The sequence below is a fragment of the Melospiza melodia genome, chromosome 15, assembly GCF_035770615.1.
Source record: "Melospiza melodia melodia isolate bMelMel2 chromosome 15, bMelMel2.pri, whole genome shotgun sequence".
In the NCBI taxonomy this organism is placed as follows: domain Eukaryota; kingdom Metazoa; phylum Chordata; class Aves; order Passeriformes; family Passerellidae; genus Melospiza; species Melospiza melodia.
The window spans coordinates 14,703,654-14,725,026 of NC_086208.1; the positions used below are offsets into that span (position 1 = coordinate 14,703,654).

The 21,373-nt window shown below is 45.9% G+C and overlaps 1 protein-coding gene across 1 annotated transcript in view; it reads left to right on the forward strand.

Moving 5' to 3' along the window:
• The window catches only part of SLCO3A1 (solute carrier organic anion transporter family member 3A1), a 140,702-nt gene that overhangs the window by 104,989 nt on the left and 14,340 nt on the right, over nt 1–21,373 (forward strand). Inside the window, exons 4-8 of the mRNA XM_063169893.1 lie at nt 3,331–3,597; nt 13,188–13,352; nt 15,135–15,333; nt 16,173–16,311; nt 20,448–20,623. Of these exons, the coding sequence (XP_063025963.1) occupies nt 3,331–3,597; nt 13,188–13,352; nt 15,135–15,333; nt 16,173–16,311; nt 20,448–20,623 (946 nt within the window). The remainder of the gene's footprint in view (nt 1–3,330; nt 3,598–13,187; nt 13,353–15,134; nt 15,334–16,172; nt 16,312–20,447; nt 20,624–21,373) is intronic.

A 21,373-nucleotide genomic window follows, 5' to 3' on the forward strand; every position in this document is an offset into this window, starting at 1 on the left:
AATTGTGCAAATCTGCAAAATTGTTACTGCCTTTTTTTGATCTCACATGCACATGGCAGCTGAAGAAATGTAAATAACATCAACTGAGAAAGAAGTATCTTTTGGGATGGCTGAGGCATTTGGCTGCATTTTGGTCAAACACCACATGGCCCTTTTTCATTCCTTGGCTTTACCAAAGCCTCGTTTGGCAGAGGAGCTGTTTGAAACCTGTTTGATATTTTACCATTCAGTATCATTTACACTAAAATACGAATGTACAGAAGAAAATATTTTATCTCCCAGTAGGTGAAGCTGTGGAACTCCACACCATAAGGTGCTAAAAATCTCCAAATGGATTTTAAAGCAATTGGACAAGTGTATATATCTGAAAAAAATGAACATGACACCGAATCTAGCTTAGAAAGCCCCCAAGCCACAAGAATAATACATGCTGACTTTATTCCTGTAGGCTTTCTGGGCAGCTGCAGTTGGTTGCCATCAGAAGCAAGATGCTGACCTAGCTAAAAAAAATTAATTTGGTATCTTCTGGCCATTTTTAACATAAGAAATTGCTCAGTATCTGCAGCTCAAAAAGCCCCAGAGAAATACTGAGCCACAGAGAAGAACTGTGGAACATTACTGCTAAGAAGCCTGGAAAGGCTGTGGGTCAGACACTTTCCAAGGAGGGTGCAGTGCTCCAAACTCCAGCTCCAGCTGGCTTTGGCCAAGGTCAGTCCCTCTCATCCAAAAGCTGAGGCACACATGGCCTCTGTTTGTTTTTGTAAGGGAAAGAGTTTCCATTTGCAGCTGGCTCTGCCTTGGAGTTTGAGGTACCATAAGGAGAACCAGCTCCAGGGGGCTGAGCCTTGTCCTGCTCCCTGTTTTGGGCAGGTGTGGAATGCCACAGGTGGGCAGGGTTTGGGCAGGTTTTGGACAGGCTGCTGCATTGCCCACCACCCAGCTGCTATTTTAGGAGGGGAATATGAAGAAAACTCTGATTTGCCTGACTCTTGATGCTGTTGTGTTCCCAAGAACCTGTAAAAAAATGCACGTCAGGCAGGAGGAAATGACAGCAGAAGAATCCAGTCCCTCCACCACACTATTTTTCAAACTTTATCTGTATGTATTTGAGAGCTACGTGTTATTTTCCCTGAGGAGAAAAGAGTTTCCTTCTGTCTCTGCTTGAGAGACAACTTGATTGCCTCACTTGAGACAGATTTTTCAGAGTGGCAGTAACCAGACAGTCACCATGAACACAGCAGCTTGTTATTCCAGCCATGTGGGCCTGGGTCTCCCCCAGGAATCAGCACTGGGCACCCTTGTGGCTGTGGCAGCAAGGCAACTGTTAGGAAAACAGTTTTTCCTCTCCTGCTGTTTATTTGTATTTCCTCACACTGACTCCAGACCCTTCTTGGGCCTTACCTCTGCTGAGTGATGGCATACAGGACACTCTGGCCTTTTATTTTGCTTTTCTTCCTTTTCTGATTATTTCTGTACTTTTCTGAGCCCATTTGATGCTGTGGTGTCCTTCTCACCTGTGCCAGTACGTGTCAGGTGAGTGTGACACAGGCTCCATGTATTACAGAATAATTATTGATCAACAATAATCTTTATTAAGAAACCCATTGCTCTTTTATAGACAATTACAATATAGGTGTACTTGATTGGTCTTTTAATTAAAACACCATCACCATTGGCTGATTCGGAAACCACACTTTGGTAAACAAATCTCCATAACTCATGTTCACAACATCACGTGTAGCAAGTGGAGGTAAGAACTGTTTTTCATTCTTTTCTCTGATCTTGACTGGTTTTTTAATTAAAACACCATCACCATTGGCTGATTCGGAAACCACCCTTTGGTAAACAAATCTCTATAACTATAGAAAAACTTGACAGCTGGCCTGCAAGCAAAGCTGAGTTAATAGAAGAAGTAACAATTGATGATTTTCGAGTGTATCTATAGCAAAAAAGAAGACAAAGCCGTCAGCATAGAAACAGATTAGAAAAGACACGTGAAAATTTTTGTGAGCTAGACTATGTGCATAAGTAGATGTGTATAGATGCCTTATTAAATTTCTGTAAAACTTTGGCCAATTATATTGACGTTAATTGCTTTGCACCAATGAATATAATAAGTTACTGTGATGTAGTTAATGACTCAAGATCACACTCTGTTAAGAATATATAAGCTAGAGAACACACAAAATAAAAAACTTTTTTCTTCTTCGACCCTGATCATGTGTGTATGTCACCTCCAGCCTAACAGTGACACATAACACATTCTACATGTTATGTGTTCACAATATCAGGTGTAGCAAGAGGAGATAAGAATTGTTTCTCATTCTTCTCTCTAATCTTGATTGGTCTTTTAATTAAAACACCATCACCATTGGCTGATTAGGAAACCACCCTTTGGTAAACAAATCTCCATTCCACATGGCCACAATACCAGGTGTAGCAAGTGGCGGTAAGAATTTTTTCTCATTCTTTTCTGTGATCTTGATTGGTGTTTTCATTAAAACACCTTTTGGTAAACAAATCTCCATGACGCATTCCACATGGTCACAATATCAGGTGTAGCAAGTGGCGGTAAGAATTTTTTTCTCATTCTTTTCTGTGATCTTGATTGGTCTTTTAATTAAAACACCCTTTGCAAAACAAAGCTCCCTAGCGCATTCCACATGTTCACAATATCAGGTGTAGCAAGTGGTGTTCAGAATTTTTTCTCATTCTTTTCTGTGATCTTGATTGGTGTTTTCATTAAAACACCTTTTGGTAAACAAATCTCCATGACGCATTCCACATGGTCACAATATCAGGTCTAGCAAGTGGCGGTATGAATTTTTTTTTCTCATTCTTTTCTGTGATCTTGATTGGTCTTTTAACTAAAACACCCTTTGCTAAACAAATCTCCATTCCACATTTTCGCAATATCAGGTGTAGCCAATGGAGGTAAGAATTGTTTCTCATTCTTCTCTCTGATCTTGATTGGTCTTTCAATTAAAACACCATCACCATTGGCTGATTAGGAAACCACCCTTTAGTAAACAAATCTCCATTCCACATGGCCACAATACCAGGTGTAGCAAGTGGCGGTAAGAATTTTTTCTCATTCTTTTCTGTGATCTTGATTGGTCTTTTAATTAAAATACCTTTGCAAAACAAAGTTCCATAACGCATTCCACATGTTCACAGTATCAGGTGTAGCAAGTGGAGATAGAATTTTTTCTCATTCTTTTCTCTGAGTTTCTCACAGCTTTTCCCAGCACCGTGCCTGGGTAGGTCACCTGTGGCTCTCTGTGCCCAGACAGGAACCAGGCCTCTGACTGGTGTTTTCTCCCCTCACAGGCAAGCTGGACATCACCCCGGACGACCCTCGGTGGATCGGAGCGTGGTGGGGAGGCTTCCTGCTCTGCGGTGCCTTACTCTTCTTCTCGTCGCTGCCCATGTTCGGCTTCCCGCAGGCGCTGGGCCCGCGGCCGGAGCGCGCCGGGGACAGCGAGCAGGCCATGCTGCCCGACAGGGACTGCCAGCGCCACAAGCCCAGCAACGGCGTCCTGCGGCACCCGCTCGACGGGGACAGCACCACCACCTCCTGCTTCCAGCAGCTGCGAGGTGAGGCGAGACCAGCAGCAGCTCCTCTGCCCCGGCAAATTCACCCCAGAAATCAGCAGCCTCGAGTTTCAGTCCTTAACTTCTATTTCATTATCTCTGGCGTTGCTCGTATCTGAAAGAGAGGCTTCGTTCCACTTGAAAGCTGTGGGGTTTTTTTTTTTTTAAGCTTAAAAAAAGCTGGGAGTTGTTCAGCGTGGAGAAATGGAGTCTCGAGTGACCTTTTTACTCTCTACAGCTCCCTGAAAGGTGGTTGTAGTCAGGTGGGGTTGGGCTCTTTCACCAGGCAGCACTGACAGAACCAGCGGACACAGTCTCAAGCTGTGCCAAGGGAAATATAGGTTGGAAATATATTAGGAAAATATATTTTGATATATAAAAATACAGTTTTAATAGATGAAAATATATTCTGAAAATTTTATTTTTTTTATATATAAATATATTTTATATATAAAATTTAATTCTTATATAAAAATATTTTCTGAATATATGATTTTATATATAAAAATATATTTTTATAAATATATAAAATATATATCTTATATAAAATATATAAAATGTAAATATATATTACATATAATATATGTTTAATATATATAAGTATATAGAATATATCTAAAAATAGAAAATATTTATGTATATAAAAATATATTTTTATATATAAAACATATTTCCTAATATATTACAAAAATGTTTTTGACAGAAAGAGTGATAAAGTTCTGGAATGGTCTACCTGGGGAAGTCATAGAGTCAGCTGCCTTGGATGTGTTCAGAAAAAAGACTGGATGTGGCCCTCAGTGCCATGGTTTAGTTGAGGTGTTTGGGGCATGGGTTGGACTTGATGATCTTAAAGGTCTCTTCCAACCTGGTGATTCTGTGAATTCTGTGAGAAATGCATGATAGTCCTATAGAGTTGCTAAAAAAATATGAACTTTGAAGTTTGTGAACTTCTCTCCAGTGTATTGTCCCACTCCCCTCTGCCTCCCAAAATGGAGAGTGAGCCAGCAAGGGCACTTAAAAGAAATTGGGGGCTCCCAGCAGCTGAACTTCAGCTTAGTGCAATCCCAGATACAAAGCAATGAGTGCACTGAGTGCTGGGCATCACCACAGCTCTTAAACTGAAATGGGAACAGGGAGATGCCAGCCCAGAATAGCAGCAAAATGGCAGGGCAGAGCATAATTTGTAGCAAATTAGAGAGAAAACCTCACATCATGTCCTGCAGTGATGGAAATGGAGGTGACTCTAATTAAAGTCAGCTGAGGATCCAGCATTTCGTGGGAGAGTATGGGCAGATATCCTTTCTCTAGGCTGTACTGGAAAATCCTTCATCTGAGAGGGTGTTTCTGTAGCACTGGTGGCTGCTTCCCACTCCCTGTTGCCGTGGCAGAGCAGGTTTCATTACTGCCTGATGCATTTAGATAAATGAGGAGAAAATCACTTACTCCCTGTGCAGTCACCTTAATTGGGAGTTGAACGAAGTGCGGGTGGGAAGGAAAAAGAGACTTTGGGGAAAAATGTGTTGTCTAAATATATAAAAATGCCTTGAATACTAGATGTGGTTGTTCATTAAGGGAAGGTCAAAGATGTGAAATTGTGACTTGATGAGTAAATTCAGAAGAAAGGTAAAGGGATAAATTGTTTGAAACTGAGTAAAATTCATTTCTTCATCGTTTCATCCTTGTTGCAAGGATTTTCTCTTGAATGGGCTTTTCCCATGATATGTCCATATGGATAGTTCTGTGGCTTTTGTTGTGTACACATCAGAGTGGCTGCTTCTGGCCACTGAGCTTTTGGAGTGGGCACTGGAAACGTTTGCAGGTTTTCATATAGAAAAATGAAAGGATATGACGTATCCCTGCTGCATGGAGGGGCAGCAGTTCAGCCTGAGGATGATGCTGAGCATCTTGCACACAGGGAGGCCATGGGGGGTTCACTGAGCATCTGTTGCTCGTTGAAGTAGAGAAATTAAACTGCCACATCCATATGCTTCAAGTATTGATTACATCAGGAGGCACCACAGGCCTCCACGTTAGCCCTCTCACTGCAGGTAACCCCATTTCAGATCAGTCAGTATTTCAGGAGCCTCTTTGGAGATGGACTTTGAAATAAAATTTACATGACATCAAATAAGACAAGGAATGACATTTTTAGTTGTTCCTTTGAGGCTATCACAGATGACACAGTAGCTGACATCTCCTTTCAAATCCCTTGCCACTGTTGTCATAGTCAGAATGTGGTCAAGAGTCATGTTGCTGAAGTGAGGCAAACACACCTCATCATTCCTGATGAGGTTAAATCTTTCTGTTGGTCTACATTACTTTGGTGGTGGCTGAATTATCTGTATTCATTTCTTTGTGGCAGATCTTAGTCTCCCTAATTTATTTGTTGATTCTCCTTTGGAGAAAGTTAAGACTGTTCAGGGAGAAAGTTAAGACTGCTTGGAGAAAGTTAAGACTGCTTTTTTCTAGGGTAAAAAAGACTCTTAATTATATACAGAGGTTAAAAATATGTATGTGCATGCATAGTTGTGTCTTCTGTCCTAATATGACCTTGGATTTTGCATGAATTTGTGATGCTGAAGAGAATCCATGGAATCATAAAACGACATGAGTTGGAAGGGACCTTAAAGGTCATCTAGTTCCAGCCCCCCTGCCATGGACAGGGACACCTTTCACTAGGCCAGCTTGTTCAGAGCTCCATCCATTCTGGCCCAGGGATGGGACAAGCACAGATTCTCTGGGCAGCAGCAGAGGATTTACCTGCACAGGGGATTGGGACCAGAGATGCTCCTTGGGGTATGTTTGGCCACAATTCTGCCTCATTTTTAGCTAGTGGTGTCTCTGCAGCTGGTCCTGGACAGAGCTGTTCCTGCTGTGTGTCCATGCCTGCATGGAGGTGTGGATCATGTGCAAGTGTGGGGAGGAAGAGCTGTTTCTCTGGATTGATTATGCAAACACCCTCTGTATCAACAGCACATCCTTAGAGGATGAACTACACCTCCTTTTTGGATACTGAAGGAGCTTTATTTTTTTTTTTACATTTTTTTACATTTTTTTCCAAGCCTTGCAGTGACTGCCACAAGAGAAAGGTCATGGTAGGAGAGGGAGCAGGGCAGTGTCAGCTGGGGACATGCTCTGAGCTGGGTCTAGCTGTCAGCTAGAGACATGGCACGGCTGGCCCGTGGGAGGATGCTCCAGACACCACAAGATCTGCTGGAAGGCAGTGAGATGGAGGGCTGGCTGAGATTCCTTGGCTTTCTCCAGCCTTAGCACGCAAAAAAAGCCAGGACTAATATAAAAGGAACGTGCTCAAAGTATTGATCTTTTACATCTCCGTCGAAGTCTTAAGCAGGAGGGAGGGCCCAGCTTTTGGGAAGCCCTGGCATCTCTTCCTGTGGGGTATTTTCATGCCAGGAAAGAAGCAGCCTTAAGAGGAGCTCTAAACTTGAAATGGAAGTGGTGCCTTTGAAGAGCAGGAGGTGAAGAGGCAATCAAAGGCAGCGGAGGCAGCAGGGGGCTCAGCACAGGGGCATGGCAGCGCAGGCAGGAGAGCTTTGGGACAGTCCTGGGAGCTGCTTCCCGTGGCTAAACTGGCACGGGGATGCTGCACCGCTTTGCCTGATTAGTATTTCATTTCAGCAAAGCAAATCCATTTGGGAGCGCAGAGAAGTGAAGGATTAACAGCAGTGGAAGTGTGAATAAACGCTGCCATTGCTCTTTGCTCCTGCCTGGCAGGGTTGTTCCAGCCCTGTGCTCTTGGTGTGGTCTGTGAGAGCGCCTCAGCCATGGGCTGGGCAGCCCCTGCTCTTCTGGGGGGCACAGCTTTGCTTTCCTGCCTCTGCTCTGCCTTGGGCACCTCTCTGCTCCTCGGGCCAGAGAAGATGCTCAGCTCTGTCAGTGCCCTCTGCTCGAGTCTGTCCACACATCTGCCCTCTCACTCGCTGCCTCTGACACACCACCTGCTCTGGGACGTGCTTGGAAATAGTTCATTAAAAACCTTCCCTTTTTTTTCCGCGCAGAAATGTCACATCTATCGAATTGAGCGGCCGGTTCTGATGAAATTTGATTTCAGAATGCTTCCCCTGCATGATCTTTAACACCTCTGAAGCACTCTGCCCTAAATGCATTCTGTTTTGCAGTGATTTAAACCAGAAATTCGTTATGTTCTGCCGCTCTGTCTAGCAGGAGAGATTAAAACCCTAAAAGGATTGAAATTGATATGGAATCCTCCAGGTTTGGAAAGGGAAGCTCATTCACGAGGAATTAAAAGAAAACTCACTGTGGAATTAAATGAATTTCAGAACTGCAAATTCCCTAGATTTGGAAACGTTTTGGTCTCTTTCCAGCTTCATTTTCAAGAGTGTAGGAGAGCTGGGACGTACAGCTGACAGCTGCTTTGTCTTCTGTTCAGTTCTGTCCTGCTCCGTGTACCAATCTGCTGAATTACCTAGGGAGGGAGCTGCTCTGAATCTGGGATTTCTCTCCCAAAAAGTGCTCACTGGGAGCACAGTGCTGGGCCAGAAGCTCCCAGCTGTGCAGGGAGGACCTCTGGACCATGGGGAGCCTGTAATCCTCAGTGGGAGTTCAAGGGATTGGGCAGGATTAAAGGCTAACAAGGGTAGTTTTTAATTCCTGGCTTCTCATGACTGATAGGGACAAGCTTTTGGAGAGGGCTCCATGTATACCTTCATTCACAGCTGCAGAGGTGAGGCTTTTACCCAGGTTTAGATTTTAATGCCTTTTTTTATTTGGGTCTTGTCCCCCTGCAAACACTTCAAAGGCTTGCTGAGAAGTCCAAGTCTTAGGTGAGAAGGTGGTGATCATAAAAGGCATCAGGTTCTGTCAGTCTTTGAGTTTTCTTTGGCTTGTGTTTCATGAGGGTGTAGATTTTGTTGTCATGTTTTTCTCAGCTGTTTCCAAGCCAGCATCTTGTCAGCACCGTTAAAAACTTCAGAAAGGCCTTCAGCCTGCACACCTCAGGGCCAAAGCTGAGCAGCAGCTGAAGGCAGGCAGAGCCTGTCTCCAAAAAAATGCTTTTCCATGACTTCTGTGTCACAGGTGAGGGAGGTTTGTGTCCTCCTCTCAAGTAAAGCAAAGGTGGTTCCTGCAGGGAAGATGATGGACTAGAAGGACCTGCTTTCCATCCTTGAAAGCTTTCCATCAAGCTTGCATCTTGTCTGAAAGGCTTTTTTGATTTATGTATCATGTTTTTTACTCATATCCATTATGATAATATTGCCAAGGCCACGTGGAACTTCAGCATGCTAACCTCACCTGAGATATCTTCAGCAGCTCTTGCCTTACTCCATCTTCTCTTTTACAGAAGCCACCTCTTTCCAGAATGTGTTTCATTCTTGCTGCCCGTGCTGTTTTCTTCATCCCTTTTTCCTCAAGCCAGGTGAAGGTTTTGCCTTTTGCTTTCTCTTCAGACCTGAGGCTTGGGTAGTAGAAAGTCATATTTTGGCTCAGTACTACATTTTGCCTTTCCCTCACCACTCTGTCCTAGGTGGACTGGGCTGTAAACCTCCCTCTAATTTATTACTTTGCTTTCTGTGTTCCTCATCTTTACTGCAAATTGAAAACATGTCTCTGTAGGGTGCTCCAACCAGAAACAGGGGCCTTGGTGATTGTAATGTTCCAAACAATTCATTTCAAGCACCAACGTGATGATTATAGTTTGTCGTTTCTGGAGAGTAGTTAAACCTCGTGTAATGAGGTTGCCAATTATCCCCGCTACTCCCCGATGTGCAGTGACAAATCAAAGCTACTTGGTGTACATAAGTGTGTGCATTTGTCAAGGCCCTGGCCTGTCATCCACAGAGCACCCACGGAGGGAGACAGGGAGGGGGTTTGGATGCTTTGGAACCGGTGTTGTTTGAGTGGGAAAAGGTGGGAATTCAAGGGATTTGTGGGGGATATTGGAGAGCTTTGGGACATCCACACAGATCCCTCCCAGCCTATGGGTGATCCTGTGACCAGCACTGCACGTGGATGGTCTGAAGAGTTGGGATTAAAGTACTTTTAACTACGTTTCAGCAGTGAAAAGAGGTGTTGTGTTCTCCTCAGTGCATCTTGCCAGGGTGGTGGGAATCGCTTTTCTGGGAATCCTGGAGCGTGTCGAGTCTGTCAGGATGAGGATGGGAATGAGTTCGTCCTTCTGGGAGTGGGAGGCTCAGTCTGTCTGCGTGCCCTGTCTACTGCACCTTGTGAGTTTTCTCCAAGTAGATTTTTGAGACTCTTTGGACTCCAAAAGGCTTTTCCCACTTTGTAAAAGAACTTCATTTGAGCTTTGTAGCTGCAAAGGGCTGCTCCAAAGTGTTCAGGTGACCTTTGGGCCTGTGAAATTGCAGGGTAACATTCGCCATGACACCCTGCTGGGTTGGCTCCAGTGGAGAAACACCATCCATAGCTCTTGTGTTCCCCAGGGCTTCACTGTCCCCCATCAGGCATTTCCATTCCTACTCCATACCCAGCACCATATGCCAAGCAGCTGGAAGCATGTCACTCTAGTCCATTGAGAGATTTTTAAACTTTGCTGCTGACTTTTTACCTTTTTCCCAGAGGTATTTCACCCCAAGAACTGAGACAGATGAGGCAGCAGCTGGTGTCAAATGATTGATCTTAGCAAATGGCAGTAGCAAGATGAAAGGATATTGAATTCTATAGGGAAACCTCCCTTTATTTCCCTTAGAAGATGAAAGAGAATGAGTTGGCCCTGGCTGAGGAGATAGTGGAGGATGCCAGACTCTGCTTGAGTTGTCTTTGCACTCTTTGCTCTGGGTTTTGTGTCACACATGATGGTACAGAGTTGTAGCAGACAGTCAGACATTCAGCAGAGGACAGGATCTGTCCTAGAAAACTCACAGGAAGGAGAAGCAATGATCATGGAATCAAGGAATCACAGAAAGATTGGGTGGGAAAGGACTTTAGAGAGTTTTATCTTGTTTGACACCTCACCATGGACAGGGACACCTTCCACTACACCAGGTTGCTCACAGCTTCATCCTGCCTGGTCTTGAACACTTCCAGTGGCATCCACAGCTTCTCTGGGCAAGCTGTTCCAGTGTCTCACACCCTCACAGTAAAGAATTTCTTCCTTATATCTAATGTAATCCCTCCCTCTTTCAGTTTAAAGCCATTTCTTGTTGTCCTGTCACTACACACCTTTTTCAAAAGTCCCTCTCCAGCTCTCCTGTAGCCCCTTTAGGGGATGAAGTGCTGTGACTTGGAGCCCTGCAGAGCCAGACAAGGCACTTGTGAGGGGTTCCTGTCCTGTGTGAGATGCTGCAATAGCTCTGCAAATTTTTCTGTTGTCCAGAAAATAGATTTTGACCTTGGTAGCGCGCGAGGGTTGGGTGCCAACTTCAGAAATAAATGTCCGTGATCTTTAGCTCCCTCCTGCAAAAGGCAGGCTGTCATCACTATTGTCTGGTGGATAAAGTTAGAGCTAGACTTTAGTGTCTTTAGATTTAAATTGGCACAAAGCTACATCTCAAGGAATCCATTAATCTCGAACAAACTGAACTCCCGAGGCACAACAGTCATTAATACCTTAAATATGGCTTTTCAAGCTCAGTACTGCCAAGTCCACCTTTTCATTTTCTATATTTTTCCTGGCAAGAAGGGGAAATTCTGTAGGTGGCCACCAAAGAACTAAAGGAAGCAGCAGGTGGCTTCTGAAATTTATCCATGTCTGAATTCCCCCATCCCCATTCCTCCCACACAGTATTTTCCCCCCTTTTTTCTTTTCTTTTTTCACTCATTCTGCTAAAAATTGCTATGCCTCTTGCACCTTAATTATGTTCAGTAAATCTTTAGGAAGCAGAAATTTTATACAGCTTGGAAAAATGTTTCTGATTTAAAGAGACCAGAAGCTGTGAAGTGACCTCTTCCAAAAAGGTTAGATCAAACCTAATTATAACCCTTTTTCCCACTGTCCCCAAGAAAGAGCCAAGGGCACCCAAGCAGAGCCTTGACAAAGAGCTGTGCATTCTCTGCTGAGGCCAGTGCAAAAAAATCCCTGAGGGAAAACATAAGCCAGCACCAGAGAAACATCATCTGCCAGCCCCTGGTACACCACAGGGGATCTGGGGGATGGATTTTCAAAATGCAAATGGGGGTCCATTGAGGCTTCACTACACTACTTCAAGGTAATTTTCAAACGTAATGATTTTCACATTTAATTCAGGCAGAAATTAGTCATCAGGTATGGAGACAAAGCAAGGCTCTCTTCTGTACTGGGATGCTCTCCTCTTCAAGCTGTGTTATCTCTACAATAATTAAAATGCTCGCTGGAGTAGAAAACGTGCAATCTGATTCATTAGACAGATTTCCCTTTGTAGGGTAACTCTTGTTTGCCTATGAGAAACTGAGGTGGGCTTGGAGGAGAGAGGGCTCTAGACAATGATGATTTGGAAGGGGAGAGCCAAGGGATCATGAAAGCAGAGCCACATGTGTGTGTCTCACACAGTGAACAGCTCAGCACGTCCTCTTGCACCCTCTTAAGGATGGCAGGGTCTGCATGGAAGGCTGGAGAAGCTTTAGGTTGTGGGAACACACAGCCTGTCCCAGGCAGGAGGACCCTTGTGCCATGGGTATCCATGGCCTAGGCTAAGCCTGAGAGTTTCAGCTTGCTGAAAACACTTACATGTGCTGCAAGAAGGTGACCATCAGTGAGTGAGCCAGTTTGGAATAGGAAAGTGAATCAAATCTGGATTGGCAGGAGAAGGAAAGGCCAGATGTGAGCTGGGTTAGTTTGTGTCTGAAAGCTTGCAAGGATTTATGCTGAATACAGCACTGATGGCAGCTGTCAGCTGGCTCAGCTTTGTTCATGGGGAGCAGGTACAGAAAGGAGAAGGGGAAGAAAGAGCACACCCAGTTTTGATTGATTTTCCTATGGGGAAAACAGGAAGCAATGTTGGAAATTTTTCTCATTCTTCCAGTTTTCTATAAGAGTAAATAATCACTGATTATTTCTTTTTGCACCTCTTGGTTCTTGAATCTTTAAGTGGCACTGTTTGGGTGTTTCCCTTTGTTCTGGTGTTCCCACATTTCAAGCAGCTTGTCTGTGCAGAACAGGAAATTACTCCTGATGTGAAATGAGTGTACCCTACAGAAGAGGAGAGAGGCACCTCCAGCACCTCAAGTCTACACAAAAACACCTCTGTCACAGACATATTTTATGAAAAATCATTTTGCTAGAATTTTTTCTCCTGAGAAGCTGAGGGAAAGAAAAACTATCATTATCTGCTGCTGTGGAATGCAACAGGTGGATCTTTGATTGGTCCATGTTGGTTGTTTCTAATTAATGGCAAATCATAGTCCAGATGTCTCGAACTCTCTGAGAGTCACCAGATTTTGTTATCATTCCATTTTCCCTTCTATTCCTTGCAAGCTTTCTGATTAAATCCTTTCTTCTATTCTTTTAGTATAGTTTTAATATAATATATATATCATAAAATAATAAATCAGTCTTCTGAAACATGGAGTCAACATTCTCGTCTCTCGTCTCTTCCCCTGTCCTGGGACCCCTGTGTGTCACCACAATTGGTGACGAAAACTCCACATCCCTCTCCATTTTTCCTCTCTTGCAGTGATCCCCAAAGTGACCAAGCACCTGCTGTCCAACCCCGTGTTCACCTGCATCATCCTGGCAGCCTGCATGGAGATCGCCGTGGTGGCCGGCTTCGCCGCCTTCCTGGGCAAGTACCTGGAGCAGCAGTTCAACCTCACCACCTCCTCTGCCAACCAGCTCCTGGGTGAGTAACCACGGGGACACCAAACCTCCGAAGGGATTTAGGAGTGTTCAGTGTGGCTGGTAACTGCTGCTGGTTAGGCTGCCCAAAAAGTGACGTGTTTGAGATGTGTCTGTGAGTGGAAGCGTTGGCCTTCAGCTGTGCTATGGCTGCAGGGCCCAAAGCAGGCCTCCAGCATCCTTTCTCCACTGCATCCTGCTGCCATCACTTCCCCTGGGAGGCTGTATGGGACAGCCAGGATGGAAGAGTCTGTGAGAGCCTTGGAAGCAGCAGAAATGGGCTGTCTGGTTGCCCAAGACTGCATTGTCTCATGGTTGTCTTGGTTCATGGGTATCTCTGGTTCTGTCTTGCTTGTCTCATGGTTCCGGTGCCCCACAGTTCTGCAGCCCATCTCAGTCTGGTTAGGAAGCCCAGTGTCTCCTGTTAGTCACTACAGCTTTCCCCTTGGCCTGGAAATGACAAGATTGCAATGAGCACTTCCAGAACCTGAGTTAGTGCAGCTTGGTCGTCTTTCAAATGTCCCTTCTCTCTGACCATGCCATGCTGCTGTGATTTCACATTCTACATTCCTCAGTGTTCATTTGTTCCCTGTCAGGACACTGGTGGCAGAATATTCATTTATTTGCTGCTGCTGCTCATCCCAGGCAGGCCCAGCCATTTGTTTATGACAGCCCTCCTCTCAGCAGCACCCAATTAAGATATCTGCAAGTTGATCTTGGATGATCTGCGGCCACAGCCTGCCAGATGGGCAGCTGGCAGTGATCTGTCAAAAATGGGACATCAGGAAATGGGTGGATCTTCATATCACTAACAAGGAGTTTGCAAGCTGCTCTCCTGACAGTTGTTTATTTCCCTATTAAACTCATTGATGTCTTCTGGTTTTGGCCTGGATTTCCAAAAGAAACAATCCCCTGCAGTCAGCCTTGCCTCCTCCCGCAACCCAGGAATTTGCTAGTGAATTTTAATATGATTTGACAGAAGGCCAGAGGTCTCGAAGTTGTTAGGCAATTCCATCTTTCCTGAAAATTAAAGGCTTGGCAAAGGAAAGTAACTTCACTCTTGACCCAGTGGGAGAAGGGAAAAAGCAAAGAGGAGATCACCCATGAGCCCGAGCACATCCTGCTCCTGACCTGACAGGGGGAAAGGAGACTCAGATACCTCCATGTTTCTCACAGCAACTTGTTTAAACAAAGTTGTAATCAGATTTCTCACATGGTGTTTAAGAGAGTCTAGGAATGCCAGGACTGGGATTCTCTCCTAAGCACAGTTCAGGCAGTGAGATCTGCAGTGTAACTGGCAGCAAAGGGATAAAAGCAATCCCAAACAAGCATAGTGTGGTAATTTCTGTCTGTGCTGGAAAGGGAGTCACTTCTGGCAGTGACTTTGCATTTCACAGTTAAAGAAAATTCTTTTAGGGAGATTTCGTATTTTCAAATGCTGCTCCTGCCTAGTCTCTGAAGATCAGACTCCTGTGAGCTGCACCAGCAGGGCTCATCCAAAGCCTCCAGACACCTCAGAAAATTCCTGACTTTATTTGCTGCTGCTTAGGTCAGGCTGGGCCAAGCTCAGCAAGCCTGGCATTGCCTCCAACCTGGATGAGAACTGGCAGAAGGTCCTGGTTCCTCCATGCAAGGCAGCATGCCTGTTTGCATCTGTTCCTTTTTTGGGGCAGCCCCAGCTTGGTGCTACTCCAGCAGTTGGGCATTGCAAGGTTTCCTCATGCCAGTGCACAGCTCTGGCTGCTGGAGAGTTCTTGGCCTTGCTAACTGCTTTTTCCTCTTGCAGGGATGACAGCAATCCCGTGTGCATGTCTGGGCATATTCCTGGGTGGCCTCCTGGTGAAGAAGCTCAGCCTGTCTGCTCTGGGAGCCATCAGGATGGCCATGCTGGTGAACCTGGTGTCCACAGCTTGCTACGTGTCCTTCCTGTTCCTGGGCTGTGACACAGGACCTGTGGCAGGGGTTACTGTTCCCTATGGAAACAAGTGAGTGGACAGAGAGTTTCAGGGAGCTCTACCAGCATAAATCCATGTTAGCATCCTCAACAGGCAGTGCAGACAGCCACAGAGAAAGCACAGAGTGTGGTGTGGGCTCCTAGTCTGGCATGTTTCCATGCCACTCACCACTGAGAGACCTGAGCACCTGCAGATGACAACTAAAATCTGAAATTCAGTCAAACTGAATCCAAAGGCGCCAGACCTGAGTCTGTACCCACAGGCACCTCTGTAGCATTGGGTCTGGTTTGTCCTGGCAGTAAGGGACATGCACTGCTCTGTACATTGATTTCAGTGCCTGAGGGGAATTTGTTGAACTAGGTTTTAGATGCCTGGAAATACAGATATGGTGAAGAGAGAGTGTTTTTGGCTGCAGGCCCATTTCAATGTGAGAAATGAGGCCCACATAACCCTGTTTTGTCCTGCACTCATAGGCCTTGGAGAGAGTTATGTGGTATTTTCTTCCTGAGTGCTCCTGTATGCAGTGGCAGCTCTTTAGATGACAACATCAGCCTGTCAGCTCCTTGCAGAAAAGCACAGAGCAATCTCCACAGCATCTCTCAGTGTTTCCTTGAGGCTTCTTGTTGAGGTAACAGGGCAGCCCAAGCCTTGCATTAGATTCTCTCTTGCAGGGAAGATAGTGGCCATGACATTTCAGTCTCCAAGGAGAGGCTGTAGCCTGGATTTCTTAGAGCTGGAACCCAGCTAGCCTGGCCACTGCTTTTTTAAATGTGTTTGCCTTAACTATCCCACTCAAAGGCATCTTTGTGAGGCAACAGTGTGGCTGATACCACACTGTCCACTAATTTCTTTCTCTCTTTGTCTTACAGCTCAACTCCAACCTCATCTCTGGACCCATATTCCCCGTGCAATAACAACTGTGAATGCCAAACTGATTCCTTCACTCCAGTGTGTGGGGCAGACGGGGTCACATACTTATCTGCCTGCTTTGCTGGCTGCAGCAGCACGGTGAGTGGCCTTTCCTGGGGACCTCTCACCTGTAGGAACAGTTCTGGGAGCTCAAGTGGATGAGGTTCCTGCGTGTCTGGTGGGGCAGCTCACCCACAGCCAGTGGCTGCACCCCCAAACGCTGAGCTCACAGCTCGGGTGGGGCTGAGCCCCTGTTGTTGTCCACTCTGTTCCATAAATGCCCACTCTGTGCAGGGTCACCCATGGAGCAGGATGGGACCTCACAACCTCCCGCCCTGGTTTTCCTCCTCAGCAGGGAAGCAAGGAACATAATGAGAGATCTGCATATGGCAGAACACATCCTCTGCAGGAGATCCCTAGCCCAGAAGGGAGAGCTGAGGAACCTGCTCCTCTTTTATCCTGTTATTCCTCATCTCCCCTCTTCTCCACCTGCCCATGTTTGCCCTGCCCAACCCTTTCAGTCTTTTTCCTCTTGCTCTTTCCCTCAATCTGGTTCCTAGACAGTGGTGAGCAGTTGCTGGTTTTATTCACCCTTGTTTAAGCTTTCCTTTAACTCTGCTTGCTTATTTCTCTTTCCTTGCTTTGCTCTGAGGCAGCAGCAAGAGCAGTTGTCAGGGGAGCAGAGTTTCCATCCAAAGACATTCTGCATTTTTCAGTTCTCTCTAAGAGTTTTTTTCCCTTAGAAAAGTCATAAAGACCAAACTACCTCGGTATAAAGGAGATGTGGGGAATTTTTAACAATATCTTAAAAACCAGCTTTTTCATTTTTTGCTGCTGAAATGTTAATGTCTTCTGGGTTACACTGAAAATGAGTGCTCCTGTGGGTGGGGACTGGTGGGATTCCTGCATCCTTGCTCACTGCCTGGGGCTGTGTGGAGTCTGTGGGAGGTCAGCCTGGTCACAGGCACTGTTTGTGCCTACACATCAGTGCTCACCATGTGCAATTATCCCCCCAAGGCTTCAACCTTTCTCTCTGAGGAGATACCAGGCATTCCTTTGACACACCACAGCTTTGAGCTTTCAGCAGCCCTACAAGGATCCACATCAATGTGAAGGTGTTACCTCCCTGCCCTCTTCTTCCTCCTCCTCCTCCTCCCAATAAGCCAACACCTGAGATGGCAGCAGGATGATTTTAAGAGGAAACCAGCTTGTTTCAGGCACACAGAATCGTGTCTCACCAGCTCACCAAGCCTTCAGCAGGTGTTCAGCTGGTGGTGGTGTGTGGCTGGAGCATGGCAGAGATCTGTGCAGTGCAGGGCAAAGCTCTGGCTCCTCTGGAAGGAGCATGGTAATGAAAATTCAGCTCTGCCCCTTCAGTCTGCAGCTGCCTGACCTTGTGCTCTGCAAGAACAAACCTCTCAGCAAAAAACTCACTCTCCCTCATGCTCTCTCTTACTCGCTCCTTCTCATTTTGCCTTTTTGTTGTCATCCTTGGGGTTCTTCTCATCTCTTTGTTTTGTGGGGGTTTTTTGCAGTAACATTTTGAACACAAATTGGTGAAGCAATAGCACCTGCTGGGAAGGGCATTATCAAGAATTATGGACCAGTTTGGCCATGCAATGGCCTTGAGGCAAAGCCAAATTGCCAAACCAAGTTTTAAACCCATAATCCAGGTAATGACCTGTCTGGAGGGTCTTGTGAATGTTATGTGCTTGTGATGAGGCAAGGGTTGCTTTTTACTGGGACATAAAATTCTCTGAATGCTTTATTTAACTTTACTACATTTTACCTTTCTGACTGCTTCTCTTCACTTTTCCTCTGTGAACAATTTCTAAAAGCAATGTGTAGCTCAGGTATTTCTTTCTTTTTCACTCCTTCTCTCTTACTGAGCTGATTTCAGAGGTGCATTTGTCCAAAAAGCCATAGGAATATCAGTGCTGGTAGGCAGAGCTCTGGCACCCCAAGGACTTTTCTTTCCAGCCATTCCTGGGAGTGACCCTTGCATACCACACGTTGGGTTGTGCATCCTGTTTGTTTGATGCCACTGACTCTCTCAGCATTTTGGCTGGAGACACATGAATTCCAGCCTGGAGTTACTGTGCTGGCACCTCACATTGAGATACCAGCCTGTCCCTTCCCTGTCAAAGCCAGATCTTAAAAAATGAGTAATTAAAAACATGGGTAATTTGCATGGATAATCACAGCAAAGTCAGGATGCTGTTAAAGGTGTAAACTCTGCATCTGTGTGCACATAAATCTGGGTGTGGAGGTTGGTGGGCAGCAGAAGGTTCTGATAAGAAGTGGTTGGATGCAGTGGGGTTGCAGACAAGGAGATCTACAGAAGTTTGGCACTGGTAGCAAAAAATTTCCTCTCCACAGGACAAAGTCATAACTCCATCTTTGATGTTTCCCTGTTTGATGTCTGTGAGTTGCATACTGTGTCAGTAATAAAAGATCAAAGATCTGCCAGGTAAGGATGAGGTGCAGTGCTAAGCAAGCTGAGGTGGTTGCTACAAACCACTCACACTGCTTCGGGCCAGCACCTTGAAGCAAAGTGGTCAAAAAAGCAGATTGAGGGGCAAATTTTCAGGCAGTGAAGGTAGAATCTGCCTTGTGCTTTGTAAAAAAATTGCACCAGTGGGAGGACAGTGTGCCCCATCACTGCCCAAAACAGGTACTTTCCGTCCCTTGAAGAGATCCCAAGGGAAATAAACACCCAATTCTGCATGTTTGCTGTGATGGGAATTTTGCCCAAGGGTTATTCAGTGCAGGTATATAGTTTTCCAGACTTACATGGAGTTTGATCCACAGGGCCTTGTCCATGCTGGTGGCTGGCAATGCACTGCAGTAAGAGCCAGGAGCTACAAATTCCCGTTGTCTGTGCAAACACCACCTCAGTGGTGCTAATTGTCACCATTCTGGAGCCTTCGGGTGTCAGCTTCTAACTCACAGCACAGGAATTTGTTATTTTAATTACTGCTTGCCAGCAGAAAGGCACCTGCATGTCTGCTCCAGCTCTCCTAGAGTGCTGCACCACAGTCTCTCTTGTCCTCTGTGCACTTAATTGGAAAAAAAATGATTTGACTCCTGTGCAGGAGAAAGAGATTGGTGTCAGAAAGGTTGGAGTGGTATCCCTGCTGATCCTTATCTTTGGAGGCAGTGAACCACAAAGTGTGCTTTTGTATGGTCCTAAGGGGACCCCTTTGGCAGGAAAGCAAAGGAATTTCTGCTTGCACATGGTAGGGGAGAAGGGGAGGAGATTGAGCTGCTTTTCAATATGTTATATTTTATGACGTTGCTCCTCATCCAGACATGTGACTGCAAACCCAGCGGGCCTGTGAAGACAAGCCATGAATCATTAATGACTGTTTCTTTCTGTGTTCGTTAAGGGATTTCTTGGTAGTATTGTGTGCCTTAATTGCACTGACATCCCCCACTCAGAAATTCAGGAGGGCGAGTTGGAAAATAAGGGGGAAAAAAAAAATCCTTAAGTCTGTGACTGGCAAACAAAGCTTCTTTTCACATCCTGCACTTGCTGGAGAGATCAAAGCAAAATGCAGTCATTCCACCCTCCTTCTGATCACATATTGATAAAGTTTATCTTGCTTGACTTGAGCTTTTAGCGCAACACAAATCCCTCTGAACCAGATGTCATTTATTAGTCCTGGAGTGCACTGAGGTCCAGCAGCCTCCCTGCTGCCAGGCTGTGGTGGTTCAGCTCTGGGTGAGCTGCAGCACCCATCGTGGGTGGCTCCTGCCCAGGGTTTGAGGTGCTGCAAGCAGTCCCCAAACCTGCAGCTGAGAGCAGGGCTGCAGATATACCTGCATTTAATGTGCTTCAGTTTAATTGCAGCAGCCAAGAGGACGGAGGTAAATAAGAAAGTAATTAGAACCATAATGGGGGGAATCTTCCTTGTCACAGAGACACAGATTGTTTCTTTATTCTCCTCCAAAGAGGTAGAACTGGGTAATAATTCTGTCACCGTGACATTTATGGGAGAGACTTGAAAGGAGCAGAAGAAAAGAAACAAGCCAAGGGACAGCTTTCCCTTGCTGGCAGCATGCGTCAGCTCTGATGCTCCTGAAACTCTTTCCAAATCCCCCTCCAACAAGCACTTAGGAGTTATTTAATTGACCATTAGAGGATTAGGCATTGCTGCTGACAAGCCCTGTTACAAAGGGCAGTGGTGGGATCAGAGCTCTCCCCTCTCCTGACTCCTTGTGCTCCTCTGCAGAACCTCAGTGGCTGCTCGTGCCTCACCTCGGTCCCTCCCGAAAACGCCACCGTGGTTCCTGGCAAGTGCCCCAGCCCTGGGTGTGAAGAGGCCTTCCTGACATTCCTGTGTGTGATGTGCGTCTGCAGCATGATCGGGGCCATGGCGCAGACACCGTCCGTCATCATCCTCATCAGGTGAGGCTTTGGTCATCATCTTCATCAGGTGGGGCTTTGGTCACCTTCCTCATCATGTGGGGCTTCATTCACCATCCTCATCAGGTGGGGCTTTGGTTATCATCCTCATCAGGTGGGCCATCAGTCATCATCCTCATCAGGTGGTACTTTGATCACCATCTTCATCAGGTGGGCATCAGTCATTCTCACCAAGTTGGGCCATCAGTCACCATCCTCATCAGATGGGGCTGCTCTTGGCATGGGATCATGGCTGGAGGGACTCTAGGGCACAGGGAGGAGCTGAGGGTCCCACACAGCTCCTGACCTCTGCCTTTTACACCAAGCTCACTGTCCCCAGACCCCTGACTTTGAACTGAACCTCCATTCAAGCCATTTTCTCTCTAAGCTATTTTTTTTCACTTGTTATTGCCTGGTTTAGCCAGGCATGGCCCCAGTTCAGGGCCTGCAGTATGGAGCTGCTGGAGAGAAAACAGAAACTACTCAAGCTCTCCTTTGGTGGAGAGAGTGAGGTGGGACTGGGCCCCCAAAAGGACAAGATTCCTGCAGGCATGTTGCAGAGAATGGTGGCAGGGTTGTTCTTCTGGGACTAACATGGAAATACAGATGTGCAGTTTCCAATCCAGCTAGTAAGAAGGTTACAGCTGCATTGGGAGAGGGGCAGAATTGCCACCCCATGTTCTCAGCATGTAATGACTTAGAGAGAGGCTTAGGCTCACCTTTTGAGATCATCTGGAGACCACAGAAACCACA